General features: G+C 44.6%; 1 protein-coding gene across 1 annotated transcript in view; it reads left to right on the plus strand.

Moving 5' to 3' along the window:
- The window catches only part of PDIA5 (protein disulfide isomerase family A member 5), a 128633-nt gene that overhangs the window by 22421 nt on the left and 83971 nt on the right, over window positions 1-22241 (plus strand). The window contains exons 3-5 of the mRNA XM_077829947.1: window positions 780-867; window positions 16008-16091; window positions 16874-16919. Of these exons, the coding sequence (XP_077686073.1) occupies window positions 780-867; window positions 16008-16091; window positions 16874-16919 (218 nt within the window). The remainder of the gene's footprint in view (window positions 1-779; window positions 868-16007; window positions 16092-16873; window positions 16920-22241) is intronic.

A 22241-nucleotide genomic window follows, 5' to 3' on the forward strand; every position in this document is an offset into this window, starting at 1 on the left:
CCAAAGAAGTTTTTTGAGTCTAGAACAGTTTTTATTGTAGTGGGTTTAAGAAGTCAGATATTGGGTTGAAAATAAAAATGCTTCTTAGGCTTCCCTCCTTAAATTTTTTTCTGATTATAGTTAATAACATTTTACACTTATAATAGTGCTTTGGGGGTATTTTGGAATGAAAGTGCTTTATAAAATCTAAACATATTTTTTGCAATGCTGTGCCATATCTATCTTTGGAACTTCAAATGCAGCCACTTCTAGGGTTAAAATGATAAGTCCCCCTTTACCATAGTATTTGAGCATCTCTTTAATGTATTAATCCTCCCAACATCCCTGTGAGTTAGCAAAGTGCTATTATTCCCATTTTACAGAAGGGGAGCAGAGCGGCTAAGTGGCTTGCCAAAGGTCACATAGGAAGTGTCTAGTGGAGCAAGGAATCGAACCTCTGTCTCCCAGATCTTTTGCTAATGCTCTAACCACTAGACTGTCTTTCCAAGGCAAACCACTGAGTGCACAGCTGTAGGGAGAAGGAGGTGGGAGAAAGAAAGTGGGCCAAGATACTGAAGTCTGTGGTAGAATGCATGACATACCCCCAGAAATGTAGGCAGTGATGCATGCTGTAGGTATAAATGTTCAGGGTATCAACGTTCCTTTCAAATTGCACAAGCTTTACTGATTCCTCTTACAAATGAGACTCTAGGAAAAATGTTCTCTCTGTGCTTTGGGCAAAAGATTGCAATTGCTGTATCTGCTGATTGGATTAACACTGTTATTACTGTTGTTTTCAGCTGCCACTGCTGAAAGTCCACTCAGGTTACTGTCCGACGTGGCCCAGGCGGTGAAAGGACGAGGTACTATAGCCTGGATAGATTGTGGGTATGTGATGCACTGTTTTCTTTTCCCCCTTCCTCTCCAGCCTTATTTTGGTACTGCTGATTTACCTTTTCAATGGCTGTAAATCGATCACATCCTATAACGGAAAGCACTTTGTCATGAAGGGTAACCCTGTAATTGGAGTAGGCGTACCTTTTACACACCTCCCTGGTCTTCCTTTGGGATGTCTTGGGATAGTCTCTTCCCCACAGGTCTTGTCAGTTTCTCTCTGCCAGCATGTTCTTTTGTCATGAGCTGGGGACTCTGGAGCATGGTCTCTTGCTGTGTCTCCCGCACCCCCTTCAGAGGGGAATGCAGCATGAAGGCTCTCCTGTCCTCCCTCTTTGGTAGGGTGACCAGATAGCAAGTATGAAAAATTGGGACTGGGGTTGGGAGTAATAGGTGCCTACATGAGAAAAAGCCCCAAATATCGGGCCTGTCCCTATAAAATCAGGACATCTGGTCACCCTACTCCTTGGCTCCTCATGGAAGAGATTGTAACACAGAAGACTCCATGAGATGGAAGAGAAATTGGGGTGTACTCTTAGACAGCGCACCCTCATCCACTGTGCTCCAGGGCTGGGAACCTAAAGCTTAGGCTGTTCTCTGCTGGAGGAGAGCAGCAGGCTCGGGGGATGTTAAATGTGCAGCAGTGAACAGGGGGACCTGCCTATGGTTGAAACAGAACTTCACAGTGGGTGCAGCACACCCCTGTGCAGAGGGACAGCCCCAAACCTATGCAACACTTGCATCGTATATTGAGGGTAACATAGCTGTGGTAGAACATGCAAACCTTGCATGATTTGTATAACTGCTTGGTTTGGAAGGGACCTGCTGTTACAGCATTTCACAAGAAGACTTATTTTAGAAACTTGCTCTCTCGCTTGTCGTTTCATGGCAGTTCTCAATGCAACATTGGGGAAACTTGTTTTTTTGTAAGTAGTCACTTATTTGAGGGGGAAGGAACAGGTGTGCGGTTTGCTTTGGTTCTAAGATCTGAAAGCCTCTACTGTGGTTCTGTTCATGATGCTGACAGTAGCACAGTACAGGTGGTTTTAGTTTTCATATCCTGGTGTGTCTCTCTGTCTCTGCATCTTGAAAGCTATGCTTTTCTGCCTGCTGTTGACAGTGTCCACTTCCTGTACTTATAAGGGAACAGATTGCTGGCTCCCTTTCTAGGGACTGATATGTTGTTGTACAAGTAGATGCACTAGATTTAGCTCATCTATACACTCAAAGGGATTTTTCTAAAACTGCATTTTTAAATCCGGGCCCTTCCTCTTTGGTTAACCAGTAACGTTCATTGTGGGTCATTGTTTTCTCACAAAAGTTAATTCATCATTATTTTGCTATCCTGCCACCTCTAAACAAATCTTAACTAACAAGGGTCATGTTATGTCTTTCTTCTACGTTCTCGTTCTGTTGGGCTGGTTCAAGTGAATGTTCTGTCCTCCTTCCAGGAGATGGAGACGGTGGTTGAGATCGTTAGCGGGCATAAATTGAGGTAGCTCCATTGACATCAGTGGAACTGTATCAGTTTCCAACCTCTGAGGCTCTAACTCAGCAAATGGATTGTGAAGAAGAAAATGTAGTGGGGAAATGTGGCATATCTCTGAGGTCCCCTCTTCTGCCAAAAAGTGTTGATGACAACTAAAACTTCACGGGCATTGCGGTCTAGTGAATAGGACACTGGACTAGAAGTCGGGAGGCCTGGGTTCTTTTCTCAGATCTGCTGCTGACCTGCTGTGAGACTTTGGGCAAGTCTCTTCACCTCTTTGTGACTTTGTTTCCCCTCTCACCCTTTCTCTTCCTTTTCTGATTTAGATTGTCACTGTGGGTCAGGAACTGTTGCTTACTGTGTGTGTGGGTACGTTAATGGGAGTATTGCTATTGAGTTCAGTGGGATCAGAATCTGGCCCTTAATTTCCCTGTGTTGGGATGGGGGAACTCAAAGTTTTGATCTTTGTATTACAACAGGTTCTATTGACCTTAATTCCAATATCTTCCTCCCTCTGCTTTCCTTCTAAAAGGGTGTCACTTAAAACAAGCTTTCTTTATGAGTTACTCACAAGGAATATACTTTAAAGTCTCTTCCAGTTAATACTTTAATTTACTTTATAATGTGTGGCACTTACAGTGCCTTTCATCAGGTCAGAGCACAGTTCTGTAAAAATATAATGAGTTAAACCACATCACCAATGTGAGGGTAGCAAGTATTGTCCCCAGAGAAGTGAAATGACTTGCTGAAAGTTGTACCGTAAATCACTGGCAGAGCTGGGAATAGATCTCCTGGCTTCAAGATTGCTCCTTTAACCCGAGAGAATGCTATTAGAACAGTAATTGAGTTCGCTAACAATGGAGACCATGTTGCAAACATGGTGCTGGTTGTAATCTGTCAGAGGGCCAAGCTACATTAGTGTTCAAAGGGTTCGGTTTGGGAAGAGACCTAAAAACCTTGGATGCTTTCCCCAGACATAATCAGAATTTTCAGAGGTCTCTTTCCCTGTCCCCTTACTGACAATGAGATACCTTAACAGAGATAGATGAACCAGCTGAGTGCTGGAGACAGAGTGAGGGAAGGCCAGGATGGTAGCCAGAGGAGTTCTGTTGCAGAGCCAAATTGGTTTGGTTTTGAGTCAAGTTTTGCTTGGTGGCTGATTGTTTTAAAGCCATGGAGAGCCCTCTGAAATCAATATATTCGTAGAGGATGGTGTATTATTTTTTTTGCTCTCAAAAGATTTTTCCACCCCATTGTCTCTTCCTTTCTGCAAGAGGCTGCAAACTACCGCTGGCTTCCCTCGTTCCAGCCAGAAAGCGTGAAAGGTGTCTGTAGTGCCTTCTGTCGCTGACCACAAAGGCCTGTTTTCAGGAGTGCTGAACAGCTGAGCCCTACCAGAGCTGCTCAAGATACTCTCCCATTGCAGATTTTCTGTGATGCTTATTTGTGGTCTCGGCACTGAAACAACAAATGCACAGATGTAGGGATATTTACAGTGCAGGCTCAATTTGTTTTACAAATATTGATGAGAAACGGTTTGTTTGGCAGCAGTATTCTCCGCTCCCTTAAGCAGAGAATTTTGGCTTTAGTCTCCATGCCCTGCTGCAGTGAGCTCCCTTTGCTTTCGGATGTGTGCGTTGGCAAGGCTGTCATTCCTGCAGAGTTGTAATTGCTGCCTTCGGCTCGGCTCCCCGTGGGGACGACAGCGCTACCTCTTCTGTTGGCCATGCTCGCTGCGATCTCAAGGCACAGTGGTTTTTGCTCCTTTTTGCAGGAGAAAGCAAGAGTATATTGCGCCCCCAACAAAGCTTCTTGTTATTGATCTGTTGTTGAGCAGTAGCTGAGCTCTCTCTGCTGTGTGAAATACGGAGGAAGATGCAGGCCTTGCCACCGGAAGTTTTCTGTCTAAATAACCTACTTTACATGTAAACCAGCTTCCCCACTCCTGGTTTTCCATGGGTCAAGCAAGAGATTAGGTTTGAGCTCTCCAGTGCTGACGGAAATAGAGCAGCCTCTGGAGGGCCAGGAAGATTTGGCTGTGCATAGACTCTAGGGGAAGAGTTGGTCGCTTGCCCAGTTAGCATGGAGAAAAGCTATTACAAGGATAGCCGAGTTCCTTCAGAATAGATGTGACTGGCTTCCCTGTGATGCTTTGGACACAGTTCTGCAATGTGCTGAGCACCTTCCTCTCCCAGGCCTCTGGGATTTATTCACGTGCATCAGTCCCTTGCTAGAGCAGGGCCCTATTGTAGATGGGCTCTGGGGCCTCTTAGCGCTTCGCAGCATAAGGCCTTTACTCAGCAGCTAGATTTGAAGCGATTCATATTGGCTTAAGCCCTGGCAGAAAGGGGCTGACCCCTACTAAGGGGGTGCTGGTGGAATTTGTCAAAATGTCAAAGTGAGGACTCTTGGTTCCTATCTGAGGTACTGTAGGTGGCTCTGTACATAATGAAACACGAAGCGTTCAATTATGAATAAAACACCTGCAAACGATGTGACAAAAATACTTACATTTTATTTCAGCCTTTCCATGTTTTAATTAGGAAGCCCACATTGAGGCGTTTGATGTTGAATGAATTGCAGCGTGTGAGATGTCGGAATGTTGAATTAATGATGTCTGGTGAGATGCAGTCTTACGCGTGACATCTACTTTTTGCTGCTGTCTCTTTAAACAGAAAGCTCCCGTTATGTTTCAAGATCTAGTGCATCAGTTCTGGATTAGAAACTAAAAGCTAACTATATGAGGGTTCAGTAAACCTTCATATTGTATGTGGACGGGGAGAGCTGCTGGCAAGATAAGGTTTCTTGTGAACTGCTCTGGTTTGGGCTCTAGTGCTCAGTGAGGCACCCTAAATACAAACTAAGACTCAGGAAGTGTAGTCTAATAGCTAGAGCAAGGAACTGGGAGTCAGGACTTCTGAGTTCTATTCCCAGCTCTGCCACTGACTGTTTATAATTTTGGGCAATTAACTTAAGTCTCCAAGCCTCAGTTTATCAGACAAATGGATAGATTAACACCTAACTCCCATGGATGTTGTAAGGCTTAAATAGTTAATTTTTATCAAGTGTTTGGAGATTTTTGAATGGCAAAAGTACAAAGTTAAAATAAGTATTACTTCTTATTGTACATTTAATGCGTCCAGATGCTAATGTGATGGGCATACAAATCATCAAAAAGGGCTTGATATTTCGGTAAGAGTCTAGTTCAGCTTTCACAAATGCAGGCGTGGATCTGGCTGTAAGTTTGCAGGGGAACTGAAATGGGGAATAGAAAGCTTAACTTGTTTGAAAAGAGCAAATTATTTTCGACCCTTATTGTGACTGTAAAATAGGATATGTGGTTAAAATAGGGTGATTTAAGAGCTGTTTGTGGTGCAGCATGAGGCTCCCCACTGTGTACATCTGATTGGCTTACTCTACCTAGCGGCCCTGCCGCTGCAGATCTTCCATGTGCACAGCTCCCATTGTGCTCCCTGGAGTTCCATGTACTGAGAGGATGCAGGATTGGGGCTATGAATTGGTGATACGTATAATGGGTAAATCAAAAGAACTGTGTCACGTGTAATAGGACAGTTCTTTGGGCCCTTTGTAGCAAATATTAGCATGGCCTTGCAGTGACAAGTATAAACTGTGAAATGATGTAAACTTATTTCTGTGTTGGAGTGTGATGGCAGAATCCTACTGTTGTTATACTGCTTGGATTGAAGTTCCATCACTTGTTACTCAGATAGCTTTGGCCTAAACAAAGGAAAACCCAACCCCAGCTTGCAAAGCGCTGGAAAGCACTGAGATCTGGTTTGGAAGGTAACCAATCATTCTCAGATTAGTTTGCAATAGATGGGGCAGATCTAGAGTGCATCTGGGTGGAGAGGGAAGGGATGGGTGGAATGTGGCAAATGGGCAGGAGAGCAAATCAGTTGGAATTGAGTGGGGGCGGGGGATTAAGGAAGGGAAATAGGTTATTTGAGAGATGTGGTCAGGAAGATGTGGCAAAGGGTCTCTAGAGAACCTTTACACTCTAAAATGATATTCACAACACTGATGCCTCTTTCTGCCCCAAATTCCTACTCACAAGAAAAGAGGAAACAAATAAAATCTTTTAAAAAGGAAAAATGAAAGAGCCAAGCTCCCTTCCCCAACCAGTGCTGTGACTTTGAAAACGGACAGGTGCCAAGAACTCCATAAAGTCCACCATGAACTTTGCTATCCCTGTTGATTGTACATAAAAGGTGCTCTGATGCTACCATGTTGGGTGGCAATATGAGACTAAGATAGATGGAGAGATAGAAGTGGGAATTGTGTAAGAATGTTTGCAGGTCTCCTTTTAGTACACTAGTACAGTGGCTAAATGCTGGCATTCTGCCGAACAGTCTTTGGAGGACACTTACGAGTAGCCTGGAGTATTTTGGACTTGTTGCTCTCCTGCCCTATTTGTATAACTGGGTATTTGAATTTGGTATCCCCATCTGATTTAGCTTCTTCTGGAATCCCAGGAATTTGTCTGCTGCTCTGTGATAACATTTTTGGTTTAGTATCATTTTCCCAATTATGGAAATTGGTTTTAAAAACCAAACCCAAACAAGTGCATATTGTTTTGGCTTTGAGTAACATCCTTCATCAAACACACACGGTGCTTTTTAACATAGGTCCCAAACAGAAACAAAGCTGTTTGTGTGGGTCCCATCTGCTGTCACAGTGCATGTACTCAGATTTAGCACATCCAGACTGTTTGTTCGTTAGGGAAATGCCATCTGGCCTAAGATGCCTTGCTCTTGGGTTGGTCTTAATCCCACCTTCCTGCTTCCATGTCATATACCTCAGTCCTGCCTACCTCCTCCAGAAATGGGTGTAGGTGGCTGATGAATGCCTTTGTAAGATGTTGCTCTCCTTCCCTTCCGATATCATATTGTATTTGTTAGCTGTTGGGTGAAATAGTTCTCTCTGACTTGCCCATTTCCTAATGTTTTGAATACAGACTGTTTTTGTAGGGTCTGTAGTAAATTAATTAGTTTAATTACTGGGGTTGGAAGAGAGGGACTTTTAAGAGTCTAAAATCCATCTCAGTTTTTGTGACTGAAAGTGGAAATAAGAGCTGGTCAAAAATGGGATGCAAATTTATTTTATCTATTTATTGCATTTCCCCCCCCATTTATTTATTTTATTTACAGTGTAGACATACCCTGTATTGCCTCTGCTCCTTAAATCTTTTAGTCTTTAAGGTGCCACCGGACTCATCGCTGTTTTTCTGCTACCTACAGCACCCATTGTAAACATTTCTCACTCATTGGGAATAGCTCCACTGTAAGAATATAAGCTATTTTATAATTATACTATTCCTTTAGATTGGGCAAAGGAGCAGGCTTGTCATCAGTGGATTTCAGCATGGTAAGTCGGCTCAGCCTTTGGATGTAAAGGATGTAGATGTAAAACTCTTCAAGCCCTGGTGTATTCTATTAGTTCAGAAGACTTATGAGAGCATCTAACTAACAACTACTGGAATGCATGCGCATAAGGGGCAGCGCTCAGATCGTGCGTTCAACCTTCCCATTTGTTTTCTGATTATCTGAATTGCCGATTTACTGCGGAATGTTAACATTCATGTTATTTGCTAAAATTGAATAAACATAACCTCCGTTTTCTTGCATTTAGTGCTTAATAATCCACTTTAAACATTCTCTAGATAACTCTCCCAGTTCATCGAATACATGTGCAAAGCCGCAACCAAAGAATAATACATTATATAACAGCTTCTGTGTATATGTGGATGATATTACCTAGAAGTATTTTAATATATATTTAATTCTAATGTGAATTCAAACATATACTTATCGCCTTCTGTTGATCACAACATTGTTACCGTAATTTGGAATCTCCTAGGCCAAGATCCAACAGTTTAGATGGAGTCTAGTAGAATTTACAATGAGAGGGGTGCTTTTTTTTAAAGAAGAAATGACGCTTGCTTGCTTTCTGCACAGCCTTTGATTGCTTTTTTTAATATCTCCATTTTATTTCGATGCGGGTTTGTGTGTTGCTATCCCACCTTGTTAATTCGGAACTCCAAGGAAAATACCATTCATTATAACATTGTGGCTTTCTGCAGAGCTGGAAGATCATGGTGTATAAATGGTTCTTTTCCTCCTCTTTATTGTTGGTATGTGAAGACACCTGCATTAGCTTTATCTTGGGGTGCTTGTTTTTTTTGGTTAAAGATACTTTTGCTGTTACAATCTCCCGAGCTTCAGTTTTGGAAAACGTTCTATCCCCCTCCTCCCCATTTTGTTTGTATAGGTTCTTTGGCTTTCTAATTGACTAGAGGGTCGACAGAATCATTTTTACTGGAAGGCTGGTGGTGCTGGTTTTCTACAGCATATAAATTGCTGCCCCTCTCATTCGCATCACGTTTCAGGGGAATGTTCAGAATAGAGAACTATGATGCATTGTGGGTCTCTGATGGAGGAGTTTTGCTGTCTTTTGGGCGAGCCCCATAATCCACAGGAGACCCTGGATTCTTGTTGATCTGCTAATCCCATTTCCGATTTTTACTTTCTGTGAAGCAATTTTTCCTTTGCAGTTCAAACCTCTCTGTCCCCAAAATAAAATCAAATCAAACCCTTTAACCATTGCGCAGCCCCTTGCTTGATTTCTGTCTGTTACAAGCAAACCTGTTGTTCTCTCTTCTCTTGTAAATTAATTTCCATGAAAAATGCAGCATCACACTATGGCAAATGTTATTTATAATAAAGGAACGAGTCCTTTTATTTTAAGCTTCCCGTGTTTAAAATTTTATCTCTGTCCTGCTGTCTGGGTCTTTGCCTGTTCTGTTCCACGTAGGTTCTTATACTGCTCTTGTTGTCACAGTGTCTGAGTGGCTGTCCGAGTTGAGAGCGATGCACGCGCTTTCTGTCTGAGTGGCTGCAAGCCATTATCATCTAGTGGCTGCTGAGCACAGCTCTTTGGGGAAGAAGAGCTCTTGCAGCCAGGTTGACAGCTTCTGAGAAGTGATTCTTCCCCCCCACAACCGCTGCCCCATTTCAGATCTGTCTCAGGAGAGTGATACAGAAGGGCCTGGGATCATTACAGAATATCAGGATCCATATAAATGTGACATACTGTAAGCAGCACTAGTCGTGGCAGCTGCTACCTCAGACTAGGAAGTATTAATAATGATACACACACAAACCCCTCCCTACATCTGGGGTGAGATTGGCGGGAGGGGGTTGGTATGTCTTTTCTTTGATTGGCACGGTACACAAGCTGCTGTATTATAAATGCATTGTGTGGTTCTTGCTCTAGTGTAGGGAAGGTGATTGTAAGGCGTAGGTCAGAAATCACATGCTGCCTAAAACACATTGCTAATCAGTTGCGTTCAAAGTTTCTAAACGTCATAGTCACAAATATGACGCTGACTGGCAATGGCTTTTCATTTCAGAGGATGCATCTAAGAGTTGCTCTTGCAAGTATGTATGTTTTTGTTGAAATGGATTGTGAATGTCTCTGGCATCTGGATAACGCTTTCAGTTGCTGCTTTGTTGGATCACAAGTGCGAGTGGATGTCTGGCTGGAGGTGCTAGCAGGATCTGAACTCCATGCGTCGCTGGATGGCAACAAGCCAATGCACATAAAAGAAGAAAAGCAGGACAGAGCATGTATCTCTGAGAGCGTTGCAAAGGCTGTACACTGAGGTTGGGAACCCAGAAAAGCGACACCAGCAGGGTTTGGGAGATTACACAGAGCACAGCTTGGGCACCCCAACCTCAGAGAATGCTGGCTGCCTTCGAAGCTATTTGGCAGGACAAATCCAAGGGATGTTCCAAAACTCAACTTAACCTGGAGTTATAACTGGGTCTGTAGCATGCATGTTTTTCCTGGCTCATTGTGGGGAAGTAGAAGCACTTAAAGAGAAGAGGCAAAAAGTGATCAGGAAGGACAGTTCCGAATGATGATTTTCTTTGAGCATCTGAAGTGTATCTGAGAGGCATTGTGATCCAGTGAATCAGATGCTGGACTGGGTGTTAGAGACACTGGTTCTGTGTCCAGCTCTGGCATTGACCTGCTGCGTGAGCTTGGACAAGTCACTCCATCACTGTTTCTCTCTGATTCTCCCTGCCACTCGGTCTCTGTCTTATCTGTTGAGATTGTAAACTCTTCAGGGGCGGGGCTATCTGCCTGTCTACAAGGCCTAGCACACTGGGGCCCCAGTGTTGGCTGGGGCCTGTAGGTGCTGCTGTCTTATCAATAACCAGAACTGGCAAACAAAATGTAACAGGAAGGAGTCACTGAGCCAGATTTCAGATTGTGAGATATGGGTGCATGGTTCAGCTGGGCGTACATGGATATGCATATGTGGGAGCAAGCCAATGTTAATATAGGCAGAGTTATTGACCTTATTTAAAACAGTGCTTCCCAGACGTCTTTGTTAGCCGCTTCTCTTATGCCTGGGACCACATCAGGTGCAGCTACAGACTTGTCTTGACCACAGAGCCCAGTGTTGACCTCAGAGCAAGCTACAACCAGGTGCTGGTGCTATGTGAAGATGATATGGCTCAGCCTGGCCACACAGTAGCATTGTTTTACTGTGGGCTATAGAAATGAACTTGTTCTTCACATAGAGTTTTGTCATATTCTAGAAGAGGGTTTGACAAACTTCCCAGACCTTTGCTAGCCAGAAAGTGTCACTTTCTGGCCAGAAGCTGATGCAGGCATAGGGCTCCTTTGACTTCCTTGGTGAGAAGTCAAGGGTCAGCATTGTCTGAGGAGAGAAATCTCTAGAGGATTCTGGAAGTTGCGGTCCCTGAATTGAGCGAGAGGGGACATTAGCCAGCACATCGCGTCTTGTCCTGCGGATTTCAGAATTTGCCAGGGGGATCTTAGACTTGCACCTGATGGGATGGTGATCAATAGCGCCACCACCAGACACTATATTCAAGTCAGTATCCAATTCAGCCTTGATTTCCTAGGTGTCTAAAAACCCTGCATGGACTCGCTGCAGCCAAACTCCTGGACCTTGTCTTTCTGCTCCCCGTTATCTAGCAGTGGCCTCTCCTCTCTTCCTCCATGCAGCCTGGCCACAATTGGTGCAAGAGCCTTTTCCTTGCAACTCCTGGCATTGGGAACACCCTTCTGTATTTCTCAACCTCATTGACTTGCCATCCCTCTGAAAGCTGAGTTGAAAACATATCCCTTTCCTGCTCTTAGCTCATGGATCTTCACACAACTTCACCCAGGCAAAATGCCCTCACGCTGCCCCTAGAGTCCCACAGCAGCACATCTCCCTCAGGGGTTTCCACTGATTCCTCACCTGCACCTGGGCCAACTCCATTGCCTTTGTGGGGGGTGGGGGGGAGGTGAGCAATACAAAGCAGGTTTCCATGCAAGCTAATGTTGGCAGGGGCAGCATTGTCAGATGCCAGGAAGCTCAGTGGATATTCCCAAGGTGGCTTTCCATGTGCCCTGTCCCTCCCCCAAACTATAGATCCCTTAATGGCTTCTGTGGAGCCAGAGTGGTGGGAGGTGGTGAGATGGTACTACTTTGGTTCAGCTTCCCTTTCTCTGTTGATATTTTCAGCAAGTTTCCTGTTGTGCCCACTCCTTTGGGAGGGGGATATTCTGGCCTCTGGTTTGGGCTAAACACAGGAGATAAAGCTGGGTCATTTGTGGAACACACTGTAAATAAAGCTGTGGCCTCTTCCTTGTCAGCGGTGGTGTGACACTGAGCTACTGAGGTTAACATTTGTGCAGAAGTGGGCGGCATGAGGAAGTAGAGCAGTATTAATGTGGGCAGAGTTCATGACCTCATTACTTAAGCTAACATTTCTGAGATGTCTCTAGTAACCACTTCTCCTGAGCCTGGATCCTTATCTCTAATGTCTTATAAGTTTGGCAGTCAGTTTGGGAGTTGTGTGTGTGTGTGATTTTTTTTTTTTTTTTTAAACAAGCCCTGTACCGAACTTCCTTTCCACTTCAAACAATATAATTAAATCGCAAGAGCTGGAGACCTAATTATCCTTTCCCATGTGAGAGGTGAAGCGCTTGTCATTAGAGAGAGGCTGCTGGCTGAAATCCAAAGGAGGTAAATCTCCTCAGAGCAGAGGCTGAAGCTCTGTTGGTATTTACTGTTAAGAATAACGGCAGTTACCAAATGTATTGGAGAAGGTTACTATCAACAGACACCTTGCGGATTATTTTATTTTATGGCTTGCATGGAGATAAGCAGAAGGAGCAAAGATAAAAATAACTAGATTCAGCATTCCCTTCTCAGTGACTTGTTTGTTTTTTTGCCCCTTCCAAAGAAATATTAACGAAGCCTCTGCATGGTGCATTTGACATGCTGAAAGCTTGGCCTTGGAACCTGTGAAGCTATGACTCCGCAGTGATGCATGAAAAAATTACTGATGGAGATCTAAGCCTCATCTGTGCTGGGGATTTGCTGTGATCCAGCCATGGGTGTAGCTTGTTCAATGCAAACCCCCAGTGTAGATAGGTGAAACTTTCGTGGCCTGGTGTACCTGTGCTGGAAACCAGGGTTAGAAGCACCAGTGCAAATCATAGCTTTCCTTGTCTATACTAGTGGGTTTGCACCTGTGCATCTATACACATATGTGGGCAAGGCTTTAGAGGCTGGTTTTTGACCAGGTACCACCTGTTGTTTGTATTCCCATTGTTTAATAGATGCCCAAGTAAGTGGGGAGTTAGTTGGAATTGCATTGGGTTATCTTCATTACAGGTATTCGTAGGGCACCCATTTTAATACCTAGCCATCCCGTCCATCGGAGAACAATACTGTGTAGCACTTCTTCTCTGTAAATCTAAAGAACTTTTCAAAGGTAAGTCTCACTATCCCTATTTTCAAAAAGAAAAGGAGTACTTGTGGCACCTTAGAGACTAACCAATTTATTTGAGCATAGTCTCTAAGGTGCCACAAGTACTCCTTTTCTTTTTGCGAATACAGACTAACACGGCTGTTACTCTGAAACCTATCCCTATTTTACAAACAGCTCCCAAAGCCTCATTTTTCCTAAGTGACTTCCCCACAGTGAATCAGTGGCAGAGGTGGGAATGGAATCTATCTCTTGACTCCCATTCCAGTGTCCTGTTCAACAGACCAAGATAAACATTCCCAGCAGCAGAAAGCAAATGTACAGCAACACTATCTGCAGATCCAAAGGTCTGTCTAGACGAGAGCTTGTGGCCCTACTGTAACTTGTGCTGTGTAGAGTTGCCAGCACCTTTGTACATGCTAAACTAGACACTCCACAAAATTTGTTCTAAGATGAAGCTGAGATGTAGGGTAAACCACAGTTGTATGTGTCCTGGAACTAACGTTTGCGGGGTGTCGAGAGTAGCATGTACAAAGGCATTAGCTAGCTCGTGTTAACTGGCAACCAGTTACTCCAATTACAACAGCAGCACAAGCTCTAGTCCAGATGGACCCTCTATGTCTCAGCTATAGTGTCCTGGTGAGAGTGAGTTTTGGATGCTAGGACTCTGAGAATGCCCTGTCATCGGCTCCCCTGAGCCTGGCCTGTGGGTCAGTTCACTGGAGCGTCTTGGATGAGTGGAGGTGGCATGATAGGCCAGAGAGGGTGGGGAGATCTCCGATAGCTCGGCTTATGGTTATTTAAGGCTTTGTGGATGGTAAACAATATGTTGAATTGCATTCAGCTGATGTGCAGAGAGTGGAGCACAGGGTCCCATGCTGTCACTAGCTCACTTTGCTCATGAGATGGGCAGCCCTGTTTGGTACTGGCTGCAGCCTTAGAGTGCTGTCCGGTTGTAGTTCTACGGAGAGTGAATCACAGTAGTCCAGCCTGGAGGTAACAAAGATGTTGCTGACCATAATGAGATCTGTATTGGAGAAGCAAGCATGCGATCTCTTGGTGTCTGAAGGTGAAGAATAGGGATATCTGTTACTGGCCGTGATCTGTGAATCCAGGAGTGGATGTGAGTTTAGTAAGCCCCCAAGACTACAAGCTATTTTGATACTGAAAAATTGGGGGAATAGTTACAGACATGCTAATTTGGATCCACAGAATAACACTCTGATGTGTTTTTCTATGTGTCAGTACTATTTTCTTTAACGTGATGCCATCTGTAAAGCGTGTTCAGAAATTGTCTGCACACAGAGTTTTTGCTCTTATCTGCAACACAGTGTTAATTTATTGTCCGTTGTTGCAGACAGACCATTATCCTGACAGTCTCGGTCACAAACACTGCGTTTATTGGGGCTCCTGGCAGCCATGGGGGATGTGTACGCTGGAACAAAACACCCACACCTGGTCCTTGTCAGCTGACTTGGGCTTGCAGGACTTGGGCTGCAGGGCTATAAAATTGCAGCGGAGATGAGCCCAAGCCCAGGCTCCGGGACCCTCCCACTTGCAGGGTCCCAGAGCCTGGGTTTCAGTCCAAGCCCAGACTTCAACACCGCGGAGCCCCCTGAGCCCGAGTCAGCTGACATGGGCTAGCAACGGGTGTTTTATTGCAGTATAGACATACCCAATGCGTCTAGGCTTTCATAAGTGGCTCTAATTAGTGTAAATTTCAGCAACATTGACGGGCGCTCAGCGTTTTCATTTTCTAAATTGATTTATCAGTGCAAAAAGTACCAGCTGCCGGCTGCTGAGGAACAGGTTTCAAAGCCTTTTATTCTCGGTCTTTGTCTATGCAAAGAATAGCATTGCCGATGCAAATCCTCCTTTTCCCATGCCACCTGACCATTTTTGGCCTCTCTGCAAAATTCCTTCATTGGCTTTCTCTTGCCTTTCACATTCACGTCAACCTTTAAGGCTCCTTGCAACTCCACTCTGACCTTTGTGCGGAATTCAGGACAGCACTTAAGTATGTGCTTCAACGGGACTTGAGCACATGCTGAACTACTGTCCTGAACGGGGATGCTTTTCTGAATTACAGGTTTCAGAGTAGCAGCCGTGTTAGTCTGTATTCACAAAAAGAAAAGGAGTACTTGTGGCACCTTAGAGACTAACCGATTTATTTGAGCATAAGCTTTCGTGAGCTACAGCTCACTTCATCGGATGCTGTAGCTCACGAAAGCTTATGCTCAAATAAATAGGTTAGTCTCTAAGGTGCCACAAGTACTCCTTTTCTTTTTCCTGAATTAGCATCTACATCTGTATAATTTCTTCCCCTCTTGCCCCTTTGACGCAGCCTCTATCCCTTTCCCACTCTTGTCTTCACTGCCTGCCCCTTTTGCCTGGAATTCCCTTCTACCCAGATACAAAAAATTCAACACTGTTTGCTCGCGAAGCCTGTCAATAAAGCTGTGGACACATTCTTTGTGGAATCTCTCTTAGTCACCTGCACTGAACCCTTGCCTACACAGTAAAACATGTAGCAGCTAAACTCAGTTCTAAGAGAGAGGAATCTGGGCAGGAACTGCAATTATTGGTCCCCATTTTATCACCCATGTACAAACTGTCAGAATCAGAGTTGGCTGCAGCAAGGTTCCCGTATGCTTGTAAACTTTGATAGAAAACACTGTGGCTCGAGATTTAAGTGAGTGACGTTCCTAAACTACCAATAATCACAACAAAGCTGACGAGCAACCAGAGCTATGCATTTTATTTTAAATGTTGGACGCATTTTGATTGTTTTTTAACCATACATTTTCCTGTCTCTCTGTATTTTGCAGTGATGCAGAAAGCCGAAAAGTATGCAAGAAGATGAAAGCCGATCCTAATTCAAAGGAGAAAGGGGTGGAATTATTTCATTATAAGTGAGTATAGGCTTGGGATGAGATTTGCTGTTACTAATTGTTCAAGCTACTGTGTAACATCCACATGACGTTCGTTATTAGTTCTGTATTCTATAATACTGCACTTTAATACAGGGGCTTATTAGCTTGCCAGTGTGCACTTGGACATTTAAAGCAGCCCAGGCCCCTATTCAACTAAGCATCTCAGCATGTGCCTACGTCTCATTAAAGGTGAATTTACTAAGGTATTGAATTTAATGGAATGTAATCACATGCTTACATGCTTTGCTGAATCAGGCCCTATATTAATAGACGTATGAATCTGAGGGAGGCTGTGTGGCCTAGTGAATGGAGCACTGGACTGGGACCAGGAAGACCTATTTCTGGCTCTGCCACTGGCCTGCTGGGTGGCCTTGGGCAAGACACTTCCCGCCTCAGTTGCCCCATCTCAAATAATGCATACATCCTTTGCTCAGCACTTCGAGATCTTTTGATGAAAAGTGCTGCGTATTATTACGCGTAATAAGAGTGGCAATATTGCAAATGTAAGAGGTGCTGAGCAGCTGCGTCTCCGAAGATCATACCTTTAGTAAACGTTCTCATTAAGGCTTCGCAGAAGAAATTATTCACTTGAGAGCTTCCCCCCTTCCTTTTTTTAAATTGCTTTGCTGTGCATTTCACACAGTTCTGTGATTTGAGTAGAATAATTTTATTCTGGATAACGAGATGCCAGGATAAACAGCTGTATGATTTCTAGCAACATTCCTGAAAGTTAACACTGTTTCCCACTCCTCATTCAACAGGGATGGTGCATTTCACACTGAATATAACCGAGCTGTCACACTGAAGGTAAATTTAAATATTTGATTTTTTTTTTGGCACTGGAAAGTGGGGGGGATGGGGAGACATATGTGGATTAAAAACAAATGTTGGCTTTTGCAGTTTGTGTAGGAGGCGGCAGGGAGAGGGTAAATTTCACAAACAGCTGTTTACCAAAAAAAAAAAACCAAAAAAAAAACCCCTTTAGGTCATTCCGTCTCTATGTGTCTGTCAGCTACATAACCACAAAAGTTGGATATGATTACCAAGATAGAACCAATGTTAAATTGTAATGTAGTTTACTTGCAGGCTGGTAACAAATATGTTGTTTTGCCATGAGATCCTGTCAATGGCAGTGTGTAACTAATAGTGTTAGCATTTTGGAAAATACTTTCTCTGTTGTTCTAAGTGCCAAGATATGAGCTTTAAAGGGAGATGAAATGGCCTTTTCTCTGATCTGATTATGGCAGCCTATATTCATATGGATCTGCTCTGAGCACAGCGGGAACAAAATGACCTCCTTTTTCCTCCTGGAGATTTCACACAGACAAACAGGAAGCAAAATTCTATAGGGACAATGAAAGAAGGAAAAAGACGGTCAAAAATTCAAATAAATGTGTGAATTTTGGTGCAGCAGATTAAAAGCTCTGTAGGTCAGGCAGACATTGCAGAGCTTGCCCCGAAGAAGCCCTGGCAGGGAACCTACATCCTAACCGGCAACATGTCTTCTGATCCTGGTGCTGGGCCCTCCACAGCCCTGCCACTGCACCAGATCCAGACCTGCAGTAACATTACCTGTGCAGCTTTGCTGCAGCTCCTCCATCCAGCCCTGCAGCATCTCCTGCTTTCCCAGCAGGTTTAGTCTTCTGAACGGGGATTCTCCTGAGCACTTCGTAGACTAATGCCCAGACTAACACCACGGCATTCACTTTTCCCTTTTGCTTCAGGCCAGGTTTTGAACTGGAGATGAACAAACCTGCAGAGCTCGATGCATGTGGGTTACGTGAACTTTCACTGTGAGATCTGTGCTTACTGGCTGACTTTCAGCCCACTCCTGCATGTTCCCTTTAAAGCCAGTATTTCCCAGGGGACGTATGTTTTCTATCTTTGAGATGGGCAGAGGGCTGAATCTATGGTCCTCCGGGAGCACTCTGTGTCTGCTATCCTGTCTTCAGTCCTTGTTGGGTAAGGGCACTTGTCTTCCCACACCTGTTCAATAAAGGTCTTGGCGGAGGCCAGGAAGCACCCCATATCCCCTACAAATGGTGCCGCAGCAAGGGAGAAATGGTTCTGCCGTGCTGGCTGATGGGCTATGGTAAACCGCAAGGCATGCGCATGCCCCCAAAGGGATTAGTGTGCTGTTACTAGGGAGAGGAGCAGGTACATTCTGAAACATTATGGGCTGTTACTTATTCTCTCAGCTTCTGCTGGGAGCTTTCCCCATTCCCACTGCCCTATTTGGCATATCTTTCTTGGGCCTCCCCTGACCTTATTGACTGGATTACATGGCCCTACAATCCACCCTGTCCACTGCCTACTGAAGATGAGTAAGCAACTCATTGATGACCCAAGGAACGGGGTATCTGGCCCTGGTGCAGATGAAAAGAGGTTATCCAGGAACCATCCTGCCCCCATGTTCAAAGACCATACTCCTTATTACCAGTTTAGTGTCTTTAAAGTTAGCTTGCCAAATGCATCAGTTCAGCATCAGTCCATTATTCAACATGATTTTCATGAACTTTCTCACTAGCTTTGCTACTCAGAGCAAGGGCTTTCTCCCTTAAAGCTCATCTTCTCTTCCTATTTCATCTTGCATAGGCTGTGATATATCTCCCTCAGTTGCATTTTGGCCATGCATCTCCAAGTACTTTACAAACACAAACTACTAAGTTGTGCAATACCCCAGCTAGGTAGGTTATTGTACCCATTTTACAGATGGGCACACTAAAACACAGAGGGTAAGGGATTTATTCCACATCACACAGCAACTCAGTGGCAACAGAAACCAGGATTTTTTTTCATTCCAAGTCATCTGCTTTAATTGATTGACCGTGCTGTCTAACTTGTAGTCTTCTGTAGCGTAAGGCCAGGATGCCATAAATGTAGGGTTGGAATTTAAACCTCCACTGCAGGATCTACCTGAAAGGGAATTTTCTCCTGTTCTGTAAAGGATAAAACTTGTTAAAACACAAATCTCTTCAATAATAGCAAAGAGAATACACAGAAGTGCTAGTCCAGTAAATTAGTCCCGGTATTATCTGTGAATCAAGTTTGCTCTTGCAAGTCCGTGTTTAAAACTGAAAGATTTATGTGTCAAATCTAAAGGATAATAAGCCTCTTATTAGAATCCTGATTCATTATAGTTTACTTTCCATAATATGGCCAGTTAACAACCAGCTCATATGGGGCTCACCACTGTGCTGGGGAGCCTGGGTCCATCATAGAATCATAGAATAACAGGGTTGGAAGGGACCTCAGGAGGTCATCTAGTCCAACCCCCTGCTCAAAGCAGGACCAATCCCCAATTAAATCATCCCAGCCAGGGCTTTGTCAAGCCTGACATTAAAAACTTCTAAGGAAGGAGATTCTACCACCTCCCTAGGTAACGCATTCCAATCATGTTGGAACATGGTTTGATCTTGCAATATAGAGTGGACAAAACTAGGTTCCTGAACTGTGCTACATCTGTGCTAAGTTCAAAGCTTTGGTGTGGTTTGAGAAAACAGTTAAAGCACAACTTGGTCCTGTCTGTGCTACGAGATCAAAGTGTGTTTTTAATCACAGTGTTTGTGATGGACTCCCTGACCCGGTGGATGGACCTTGTCCAGATCTCCAACCCTAAGCTGGGAGTGCAGGAACCCTTGTAGTTGCTTTTTATGTCCTTGGGATTAAAAGGTTTTTTTTTAAATGCACAGGAACTACGGAAGCTCCACCGAGCAGAGGAATGAGTGGAAGGCAATATGCTGCGTGCCCCTGCCAGAAAATATGACACAGCGTCTTTTTTTTGGCTGCGAGAGAGAGGCTGGATGAATTAAATCCCTTTAATCCTTCATCCTCTCATGGAATCTGTTTCTACATAGCTGAACTTGGCACATGGGAATTCCTGAAATCATGCTTGATAGCCGTTAAAAGGTTGAACCCCCTACCTCTTCCCCTGATGTATAATTGAGATCTAGACACAGTTCTGGCAGCTCCAAGAGAGAGCAGAATCTAATGTATTGTTCTTAACTGCAGAAGATCTCTCTCTCCCTTTCTCCCACTCTTTCACCTGCCCTACCTCCCCCGCATGTTATAGAGCCCTCTTTCAGCACTGGTCAGGGAGGTTATTGCCCGCAGCTTCTGAGTATTATCTATGCTACAGTTACAATGACATTATAAGATGGGTTGGCCTGTCTAGATGGGACCCATCTCTGTTACCACCGTGGTAATGTGTGTTGCTTCTCGCAAAAGTGCCTGAGTAAGTAAAGTCTCCTTACTCAGCAGATCTGCTCCCTAGGTGTATTAAGAGGTCTGTCTGCTGACTTGAGTAACTAAAATACACAGATACTGCTTTTCCCTCCTCTGAGCCTTTCAGAGCTAACTGGGAAGTAGTCGCAATCTTTCTTCTTGCCCAACACGAATCATAGAATCATAGAATATCAGGGTTGGAAGGGACCCCTGAAGGTCATCTAGTCCAACCCCCTGCTCGAAGCAGGACCAATTCCCAGTTAAATCATCCCAGCCAGGGCTTTGTCAAGCCTGACCTTAAAAACTTCCAAGGAAGGAGATTCCACCACCTCCCTAGGCAACGCATTCCAGCGTTTCACCACCCTCTTAGTGAAAAAGTTTTTCCTAATATCCAATCTAAACCTCCCCCACTGCAACTTGAGACCATTACTCCTCGTTCTGTCATCTGCTACCATTGAGAACAGTCTAGAGCCATCCTCTTTGGAACCCCCTTTCAGGTAGTTGAAAGCAGCTATCAAATCCCCCCTCATTCTTCTCTTCTGCAGGCTAAACAATCCCAGTTCCCTCAGCCTCTCCTCATAAGTCATGTGTTCTAGACCCCTAATCATTTTTGTTGCCCTTCGCTGGACTCTCTCCAATTTCTCCACATCCTTCTTGTAGTGTGGGGCCCAAAACTGAACACAGTACTCCAGATGAGGCCTCACCAATGTCGAATAGAGGGGGACGATCACGTCCCTCGATCTGCTCGCTATGCCCCTACTTATACATCCCAAAATGCCATTGGCCTTCTTGGCAACAAGGACACACTGCTGACTCATATCCAGCTTCTTGTCCACTGTCACCCCTAGGTCCTTTTCCACGGAACTGCTGCCTAGCCATTCGGTCCCTAGTCTGTAGCGGTGCATTGGATTCTTCCGTCCTAAGTGCAGGACCCTGCACTTATCCTTATTGAACCTCATCAGATTTCTTTTGGCCCAATCCTCCAATTTGTCTAGGTCCTTCTGTATCCTATCCCTCCCCTCCAGCGTATCTACCACTCCTCCCAGTTTAGTATCGTCTGCAAATTTGCTGAGAGTGCAATCCACACCATCCTCCAGATCATTTATGAAGATATTGAACAAAACCGGCCCCAGGACCGACCCCTGGGGCACTCCACTTGACACTGGCTGCCAACTAGACATGGAGCCATTGATCACTACCCGTTGAGCCCGACAATCTAGCCAGCTTTCTACCCACCTTATAGTGCATTCATCCAGCCCATACTTCCTTAACTTGCTGACAAGAATACTGTGGGAGACCGTGTCAAAAGCTTTGCTAAAGTCAAGAAACAATACATCCACTGCTTTCCCTTCATCCACAGAACCAGTAATCTCATGACAAAAGGCGATTAGATTAGTCAGGCATGACCTTCCCTTGGTGAATCCATGCTGACTGTTCCTGATCATTTTCCTCTCATGCAAGTACTTCAGGATTGATTCTTTGAGGACCTGCTCCATGATTTTTCCAGGGACTGAGGTGAGGCTGACTGGCCTGTAGTTCCCAGGATCCTCCTTCTTCCCTTTTTTAAAGATTGGCACTACATTAGCCTTTTTCCAGTCATCCGGGACTTCCCCGGTTCGCCACGAGTTTTCAAAGATAATGGCCAATGGCTCTGCAATCACAGCCGCCAATTCCTTCAGCACTCTCGGATGCAACTCGTCCGGCCCCATGGACTTGTGCACGTCCAGCTTTCCTAATAGTCCCTAACCACCTCTATCTCCACAGAGGGCTGGCCATCTCTTCCCCATTTTGTGATGCCCAGCGCAGCAGTCTGGGAGCTGACCTTGTTAGTGAAAACAGAGGCAAAAAAAGCATTGAGTACATTAGCTTTTTCCACATCCTCTGTCACTAGGTTGCCTCCCTCAT

This window comes from Eretmochelys imbricata, chromosome 11, assembly GCF_965152235.1.
Source record: "Eretmochelys imbricata isolate rEreImb1 chromosome 11, rEreImb1.hap1, whole genome shotgun sequence".
Lineage (NCBI taxonomy): Eukaryota > Metazoa > Chordata > Testudines > Cheloniidae > Eretmochelys > Eretmochelys imbricata.